The 9,369-nt window shown below is 39.1% G+C and overlaps 1 protein-coding gene across 3 annotated transcripts; it reads right to left on the reverse strand.

The window, feature by feature from the left end:
• Nucleotides 1-919: 919 nt before the first annotated feature.
• Nucleotides 920-8,798, reverse strand: LOC112249159 (beta,beta-carotene 15,15'-dioxygenase). 3 transcript variants are annotated; one of them, XR_002953317.2, is made up of 12 exons: nt 6,566-6,737; nt 4,780-4,908; nt 4,563-4,692; nt 4,277-4,424; nt 4,033-4,180; nt 3,698-3,918; nt 3,311-3,580; nt 2,850-2,955; nt 2,583-2,677; nt 2,371-2,482; nt 1,841-2,280; nt 920-1,267 (listed from the first exon to the last, which is right to left on the reverse strand). XR_002953317.2 is itself a non-coding variant. In XM_024418857.2 (11 exons), exons 1-11 carry the CDS (start codon nt 8,724-8,726, stop codon nt 2,120-2,122), a joined length of 1,527 nt encoding a protein of 508 aa, XP_024274625.1. In that variant the 5' UTR covers nt 8,727-8,798; the 3' UTR covers nt 920-2,119. The 3 variants fall into 3 exon arrangements, 2 of the variants coding, with proteins under 2 accessions (XP_024274625.1, XP_024274624.1); XM_024418857.2 differs by lacking the exon at nt 6,566-6,737 and adding an exon at nt 8,720-8,798 and having other exon boundaries at nt 920-2,280; XM_024418856.2 differs by having other exon boundaries at nt 920-2,280.
• Nucleotides 8,799-9,369: the final 571 nt, after the last annotated feature.

The raw sequence follows: 9,369 nt of genomic DNA on the forward strand, positions 1-9,369 counted from the left end.
CCATGTTGTGACAAGTTTTTGGGTGGAGAAAATAGTGGAAGGATAGTAGTCAATTACTCCAGAGTTACAATAAATAGTCTGTCTTGGGTGATTTCATTTTTGCTGTGTGAAGCTGTCAAAATGGCCTCTCATGCACAGTAAATGTAAATAGCAAAATGAGATGAAACTTTGCAGTGATCTGAAAAGTCAAATTATTTTATAAAGATACCCATCTAAATAAAAGCATCTCTGTATTGTGTCTATGCTGTGAGGTAAGGTCGGGGGTAAGACATCATGGCAGTTATTTGCACTGAGTTACCCAATATATTATACTTGTATATCATCATTAGTCTTATCCCATCCTAGAGATTGCACCAGGTTACCTAATCTTATATTTTGTAAGCCATTGGTACCATGCTAGCCTATGCCAATTTCTTGTTCACTGTGCATGCCTGGCGCTGAGGGATATCTAGTGTCTCTTATTAGTGCAGGTGAAGTCCCAGAGTCAAACCACATTTCCCATGGGGGAAGGGGAGCTACACTATCATACTAACTGATCTTATCATATTTCTAGTTTTTCAGTAATATTCTTTGTACATATTTGTGTTTTGTGGGGACAGATTGGTTCCTCTACAAACATCAAGAGTTGTGGATAAAGCAGTTTTTTCCCTCTAGTTTTTATTTGTTAGCAAGCAAACATGTAGTTTACTGGCACAGCCATGTTGTTGGACTATATTACACAAAGAAATAGACATTTGTATTACTGTAGTTGTAAGCAATATGCTCATTTTAGCCGTTATTAATTATAAGGTGATGACATGGTCAGACTTTAAGGCTAATTGTTCAAGTAAACATTTACAGATATCAGGGGATCCATTTTAAGCAAAGTCACAGAATGATTTCAGAATCAAACTCAGACAAACACACTTAAAACAAAACATTAACAAACAATAACTTGGCATTTAATGCACAACAAATGGTCAAATTTCATTCTAACTTTAGAGCATTAATGTCTTGTTTCAGTCTTCCTCTAGAATGTACTAAATAAAAGTATACATGTTTTTTTTATGAGTGAATTAAATAAAAGTATTTAATAAACACAGTATTCTAATGGATATTTACAAACCTAATGTAAGTACATTGTAGTGACTCATGGTAATAATCATCATAATGTTGAATGAGGTAATTATGTGCACAGAAAGTGCTGTAAGTACTCACTTTTGAGAGAAGTAATGGTCATAGCAATGCCACAACTGATTTGCAGCACACTATTGTTTTCCTTAATTACCTGTTGTACAGAAAAACAATATAATTTACAATAGGGTGACCAGGATAGACGGAATGGATACATTATAAACCCTTTTAACATACAAAACTATATTGTATACATCCTGATTTACAAAAATAGAGGTTGTCGTTCTCTGTCTAAAAATAGGATTTAAAAGACACTTTGTGGTAGACGTTCTGTAAACATAAATTCTGCAACATTTGAGCAAATACGATTGGAGAGGTAGCCTAGTAATTGAAGGGCCCGGGGCTAGTTTTCTACTAAGCTATGTGGAATTGTTTCAAGATGGTCATACCAAGGATCATTTAGCTATTTGATTTAGCATTTTAGGACCCCTGTAGGTATACAATTTTTTAAATAAAACAAACATTTGATAAAACATTGAATTTGTTCTTACTGCTATTAGCCTTTAGAAACACATTGAATAACAGATTCATACATGGAAAAACATTTACTTTTCATATCAGGTTTAGAACTTATACAGTAGGTTAGGATAATTAAAGTAGCAGGTTAGGAGAATTAGGTTAAGGTTAGGAGAGGGGTTAGTGTTAGCTAAAATGCTAAAATAATCACCTTAGATGTCAATTTGACAATCTGTATCCCATCTAGACATGATCTTGAAGCTCTGCCTCCTACCGCAGATGCGGAAGGCCGTCATCAGCGGATGTGGTGGATTGAGACGCAGCCCACGCAAAACAGATCTCAACTTTAAACAGAATGATTTTAATGGGAATTTTTGTTTAATATGCTCATTGTATTTCCATGGGGGCACGGACATCAACTTTCCATGGTTGGGAACAATACTTTGCCCTCTACAATGTTAAGGTACAATTCTGCCCTCTGCTGGCTATGTCAGTTGGTGCTCTGTGTGGGAATGAAGTGTCCATGCAGATCCATGTGAATGCTGGCGTCAATTGAGGCACGAGCAATTACCTCAAAGGTTTTGGCATTAAGGACAAGCATGAAGGGGGATATCTTTGGATTGAGTGAGACGACTGAGGACAAAATGACTCCTGAAAACAGAAAATAAATAAATGTACTGTTATAGTGACAGAGCTGATTAAATGCTTTTATCGTGCAGAAGTAGGCCTACTGCCTCTCACCGTCATCCTCCTCCACAGCTCCTGGTGAAGCAACAAACACAGGCTCAGAGGGGTAGCAGTCCTCCTCTGTCCACTCAATGTACTTTCTGGTCACGATGTCCACCTTCCCAATCTGTGTAAGTATTAATAGCACAAACAGCAGCATGTTGTCAGTGAGAAATGAGGAGGACCCACTTCTCTATGTTAAGGAGAATACATTGGTAAGAGACTACCTTATTTGGGTGTGGAGTCCACTCCACTCTTGAGCCATAGAAATAACGGTACTTCTTGCCATTGAATTTGTAGTTCATCCCTGGCAACTCCAAACCTGTTTGTGTACAAATGGAGATATGCATTTACGAAATGTTCCATAAAAAAAAACGAACAACTATTTGACTAACAACTGCTTGACTCCACTTTTACTAACATAGCATTTGACCTCTTCATGCAGTGGTATATAATTCATATCGATCACTGATGTTCAGTTGATAAAGTCTCACCTTCAAATATTGTTTCAGGCAGGCAATACAGCGAGCAATCTCTCTGCATCACTGCTTTGGCTGTTGTGTCTTTGAGCCTCACCAGATTTGTTCCATTTGGAGTATCCTATAACATACACGTATCCAATCTTCAGTTGATGTATAAACATGTAATGGTAACATTTAATTTGAACAGGCTTCGTATGAAGCTTATTTTGCCTTGAAAACATGTGAATTCATAGCTAGTTCATGAAAATGTCTAAGCAAAATATCACAGGCCCTGATCAGTTCTAGATGTGATATATTCACAATATATCACAACCTCTCATGCTTTAATGCCTATTATGCTCTATGGCTCCCTCTTTAAGGTGCCCGGAATGTTTGAACTGTTCATACGGAGCTGCTTCATGTAAAGTCTAACAGAGTTTAATACCAGCGTATTCATGTATTTACAGGAAAGTTGGAGTCTTATCAATATATACCTTGTCAACAGTGAGAGGCAAGACAAATCTCTGGCAGACTGGTGGGGAGAAGTTGACCTTGTTGGTCTCAATGAATTCATGTGTTTCCTTTCTCAGGTTCGCTAAGTAGAACATTTCATACAGATTGCTGTCTTTGTAGGTGATCATGTCAAACACTACATGGCCGTCGTCCTCGAAGGCGTTGATATGGTGGAAAACTACCAGGGCATCTGTGTAGAACTTGGTGGACACAGCCTTCCCAGTCTTCTTGTCGACCAGGTGGATCAGAGTCTAAAGAATGGCCAAGGGGATCACCAGAGAGAATGTAAGAATTTTGATTGTTGCCAAAGTTAGTTGAAGATAAAAATGAACTTTCCATGAGGTTGTGATCAGACAAGTGTATCTTACAATGTCCTCTTTGTCGTATTTGAGGCAGCTGGCCCAGTTGACGCTTCTAAATATAGCTGTGGCCAGTCTGAGGATGTCCAGTTTGAATGGCTGCTCGACAAAGATGATGTAATTCTCTGTCATGCCGAAGCTGTGGAAGTAGCTGGGGAAGAGGGTAGAGCGAAACGGTATATTGCAGACCTGCTTCACCTTCCGCAGGGCAGGCTTCTTATGCTCCTTATCTGGAGAGGAAAAGAACACTTTCCTGTGAACACTTAAATGTGTAATCATTCATGGAGGTTTTTACCCTAACATGTATATGGCCAGGAACCCCCAAAATTAAAATGTTCCGATACCTGATGCATTTACTGGAACCTTGAAGATGACATAGTTGGGCATGCCAAACCTCATGAGGGCAGTTCCCATGTTATAGGTGTTTCCCTCATCGTCGTAGTGAGGGTGTGCAGTCGCCAAGTTCAGAGCAATGTGATTCCTGTAGTTCATCTGAGGTTGAGTTTACAGGACAGGCAAAGGGAGAATATAAAGCAAGTGATAAGACATAATGGACAACAGTGATCATTTCAACAGATTTTAATTTACCTTTCCAATTACGTCCAGGGTAATTGGGTCAATTTGATTCATGTAGTTGACTTCTGATGAGGCATAGTAGTCCTCCCCATATCTAATGATGTTTATCAGGTTGTTATCTGTGAAGTCTGGGATGGCAGCGAGAAGGTAGGAGAAGGCTCTGAAAAAAGGACAAGATGCATCATGTATTATGTGTTTTTGGTTGTTTGTCAAGATATATTTTGTGTGGACATCCATGTAAGGGAAATGTCAAATCAAAAACAAATAAACTATAAATCATGTTTAAAAATCGATTTACTTTGAAAATATGTTTTTGCAGGGATCGGGATAGATCATTGTCCCAAATTCTGAAACAACAATCTTGTTTGCCTTAGTGTTTTTCTTGAAGGTGTCACTTCTCAGGAATTTACTCCTGTAGTACACCTCACCTGTAAAACACAAAGATTCGCAGTGCTATTCAGCCAGTTGGAAATTGACCATTTGTGGAAATGTATAATGTCTTGTTCCGGTCTCACCATCTTTGAAGGTGAAACTATGAATTAAGGCCATGCCATCAAACCAGTGGTTGTATTCAGTGTCTCCCACTTTAAAGAGACCAGGCCCATTGCGCAGCAATGTCCCTTGTAGCCACTCAGGGACACATCCTGCAAGCACAGAAGGTACATTGTCACACCCTGGCCTTAGTATTTTCTTGATTATTTTGGTCAGGCCAGGGTGTGACATGGGTGATTTATGTGGTGTGTTTTGTAGGTTATGGGATTGTGTTTAGTGAAGTATGCTAGGTAAGTCTATAGTTGCCTGGAGTGGTTCTCAATCAGAGGCAGGTGTTTAATGTTGTCTCTGATTGGGAACCATATTTAGGCAGCCATATTCTTTAGGTCTCTTGTGGGTGATTGTTCCTGTCTCTGTGTTTTGCACCAGTTAGGACTGTTGTTGGTTTTCACGTTATGTTTTTTTTGTAAATTGTTCGTATTTTTCATCTTTCATTAAAGATGTATAAAGATAACCACGCTGTATTTGTCCTCCTCTCTTTCACCAGAAGAAAAACGTTATCATTTTTACCATATTCTAATGTGATAAACCAAACAATGTAGAAGCTGATCCCTGATAAAGTTTGACCTTCAGCCTATATATTTTTTTTTGAATGGCAAATTTGATAATTGTTGAAAGTTTACGTTAGAGGTTCATTATACCTCATGTTATATAGGTGTGTGTCCGTGGAGGCTCCTCAGAGGAGGAAGGGGAGGACCAGCCGCCTCAGTGATTTTGAGAAAAATGTCAATTGTAAAACATTTGATAAAACTATACTAAATATAATCACGTCACCAAATAATTGATTAAACATACTATTTTGCAATGAAGGTTTACAGCACAAATAGGCCTTCAACTTGTAAGCATTTCAATTTAGGCTATCATTGTGGGTACTGATGTCTTGCGGAATTATTTTTTTAAACTCTAGTTGTGTTTTTCTAATGTATTATAGGGCTACACTTAAGAAATCCTAGCTCACAGGCCTCTAAATATAGTCTTTACATCTTTTTTTTTTTACAAAATAGTTGAAGCAGCACGTGCAGTGGCTGATAAGGAAAACAGATCTGGCAATAAGAATAGGCTATAAATGGTCAAGACTATTTGGGACCCCTTGGCTATACCACAGCAGCCCCACACGAATACAAAAAAGAAAGATCTGTAACCAAGTAAAGGGAGACAAAGTAAGAATTGAAAGTGTAAATGTTCATTCATATTCGTAACTTTGGGTTTTTACATTTACAGATATAATTTAACGTTTACGTTTCATGTTTCATGCATGGCTTTTTCCATATGATTTTCTTAAGATCCTAACAATACTTATGTTCAACTTTTTGGCAGCTATCTCGCTCCATATTTTCTCAATCAATTCTGCAGCAAACGAGAGTGGGAGAAGCTGTCTGTAACAAATCAAAGCAACTGCGAACACACAGGCAGAAAAGCACAAAGAGAGGGAGGTGCGACGAGAGAGCGGTCGAAAACGCTACTTCGGGGACTGCAGCAAGACAAATTGGTGCTGTCACGTTGTCGCGGCAACAGCGAACCGTCATCTAGCGACTTCTAGCGGAGCCAATAGCGGATCTCACTGAAAAATAGTTGGAAACACTGCACGTGAGATTAATCAGAATGTGCCAATGTAAAAAGTAAAATTGCTCAGAAGTAATATTTTTATTATGCAAGTCATTAGAAAATTAAGTTACTGAAATAGCAATAACACTGAGCTACCTTGAAAGATCGTTTTTTAGTACATAAAGGGATACGCCTACGACTTACCTGTTACTTCTGCTTTGACAGGTTCAGGTGATTCAGTCCCGTTCTTGCCGATGAGGAATTGAGACATAGCATCAGCTATTAAGGCTATCGGCTGTTATGTGGTACAGTGGCCCCTTATCAACTAGAATAGTTTATATCAGACTAGACTATGACCGGTCCGTCTATATCTTTGACGACAATAGTCTAGGGGTAAAATTCCACATATGTTACATAACTGTATCACGTAGGCTACTAGGCGCCATCTACTGGCTTGTTTATGTAAAGCAATCACAGTGATCACTCACTAAAACGAATACTATCGCCATCTACTGGCAGGTGTATGTATAACCAAACTAACATAATGGTGGTTATCTAACATGACGAAGAAACATAAGTCAGACTTATTAATGCATTTATTACAACTTTGAATTGACACTAGACTTCTCCTTTACTTCTACATCTCCGTTAACAAATTGACTTCTTGAACTTGGGGCGGCACGTAGCCTAGCGGTTAGAGCGATGGGCCAGTAACTGAAAGGTTGCGATATCGAATTCCTAAACTGACAAGGTAAACATCTGTCGTTCTGCCTCTGATCAAGGCAGTTAACCCACTGTTCTTAGGCCGTCCTTGTAAAATAAGAATTACTTCAACCGACTTGCCTAGTTAAAAGGTGATATATTAGAAATTGAATGTGCTTTTGAGTTTAAACTATTGAGTTTAAAAGTGTAATGGGCTGCCCCACAGAAAGTGTTATTACTGAAAACTAAAAGTCCTCGGTGTATCCAGCTCATCCCTCACCTGGTAAACAGCTGAGGGGTGGGGCTGGAGAATGGTAAGCACCCATATTCATAGACATGGATGCAAGGACTGCTCATCCATGAGATAACATTTTTAGTTTTAACCATGTTGTTTTGGAGCATAGTGTTCATTTACAGGTACATTGTTTACAAACAATGGAGTAAAACAAGTTTATATTTAGGGTTCTGATGGTGTTAGACAGTTTGATATGATCATCAGGCATTACAAATTACATTTGTCAAGAATCAATGGCTATATACAGTGTCATTATTTTACAAGTAAAAACATGTACAGTGCATCTGGAAAGTATTCAGAACCCTTGACTTTTTCCAATTTGTTACAGCCTTACTCTAAAATGTATTAAATCCCCCCCAATCAAACTACACACAATGCCCCATAATGACAAAGCAAAAACAGGTTTAGAAATCTTTGCTAATTTATAATAAAAAATAACAGAAATTCCACATTTACAAATCAAATCAAATTTTATTTGTCACATACACATGGTTAGCAGATGTTAATGCGAGTGTAGCGAAATGCTTGTGCTTCTAGTTCCGACAATGCAGTAATAGCCAACAAGTAATCTCACTAACAATTCCAAAACTACTGTCTTATACACACAAGTGCCTGATCTAATGTCTCTCCAGAGATGTTACATCAAGTTCAACTCAGGGCTCTCGCTGGGCCACTGAAAAACATCCCCACAGCATGATGCTCCCACCACCATGCTTCACCATAGGGATGGTGCCAGGTTTCTTCCAGACGTGATGCTTGGCATTCAGACCAAAGAGTTCCAGCTTGGTTTCATCAGACCAGAGATGCTTGTTTCTCATGGTCTAAGAATCTTTAGGTGCCTTTTGGCCAACTCCAAGCGGGTTGTCATGTGCCTCTTACTGAAGAGTGGCTTCCGTCTGGCCACTCTCCCAGATCTGTGCCTCGACACAATCCTGTCTCGGCGCTCCACGGATGATTCCTTCGATCTCATTGCTTGGTTTTTGCTCTGAGATCTACTGTCAACTGTGGGACCTTATATAGAGAGGTATGTACCTTTCCAAATCATGACCAATCAAGTGAATTTACCACAGGTGGACTCCAAGTTGTAGAAACAGCTCAAGGATGATCAATGGAAACAGGATGCACCTGAGCACAATTTCAAGCCTCATAGCAAAGGTCTCTTTTTTTATACATTTGCAAAAATATATATATTTTCGCTTTGTCATTATGAGGTATTGTGTATATATTGATGAGGAACGTTTTTTATTTAATCCATTTTAGAATAAGGCTGTAACAAAATGTGGAAAAAGTGAAGGGGTCTGAGTACTTTCCGAATGCACTGTATGTGCCAACCCCAGATTGCCCCTTTAAGACCTTTTTACCTTTCATGATAAATTGGTCCCCTCTCAAACTTCCTCTCCGCCTCCCCAACAGAGATGTTGTCTCTGGCTGTCATGGCCTGGATAGTGGCCTGGGACGGTATTAAAAAACAATAATTAACCATTTTAACTTAATGAATGGATAAAGGGAAGTTAAAGGAGTAGACAGGCATACAGATGTTAAAATTCATGAAAGTGTCAGTAGATGGTTAGACTTCATTGGAACCTCACCTCTGGCAACAAAACATCCAAAATGAAAATAGACAAACGCGAGCGGTATGGCCCATGTACTATCAACCAGTCTGGCAGGCTGCTACATACACTGAAGTCTGAGGCACTACTGATCAGTCTGCCAGGCTACTATCTACAGTGACCAGCCTGGGAAGCCCAAGCATTATCTATTCTAGGCATATAAACTAGTAAGCATATGTTCACCAAAAAGATTAATGTTGTGGGTTTTGTAGCTGAACTGTATTTGCATGTTACACAGCTAAGAGCCATTAGTCCATGAGCCAGACCCCCAAATTTGCTCCGTCAGGCTCACATGAGGTGGCGATGTCTCTGAGTGATTTTTTTGAAGGTCTACGTCCCTAGAGTTGGAAAATGTGTGATAGCAGTGCAGCAATTGGAGCCTTCTCCAGTAATAACTCTCA

Source organism: Oncorhynchus tshawytscha, linkage group LG04 (genome assembly GCF_018296145.1).
Source record: "Oncorhynchus tshawytscha isolate Ot180627B linkage group LG04, Otsh_v2.0, whole genome shotgun sequence".
Lineage (NCBI taxonomy): Eukaryota > Metazoa > Chordata > Actinopteri > Salmoniformes > Salmonidae > Oncorhynchus > Oncorhynchus tshawytscha.

Coding starts and splice junctions, on each gene's coding strand:
- LOC112249159 (XM_024418856.2), bottom strand. CDS start 6,632: ATGTCTCAATTCCTCATCGGCAAGAACGGGACTGAATCACCTGAACCT. Junction 3,919..4,032: donor GGTTCCAGTAAATGCATCAG/GTATCGGAACAT, acceptor TTTCCTCTCCAG/ATAAGGAGCATAAGAAGCCT. Junction 3,581..3,697: donor AATACGACAAAGAGGACATT/GTAAGATACACT, acceptor GCCATTCTTTAG/ACTCTGATCCACCTGGTCGA.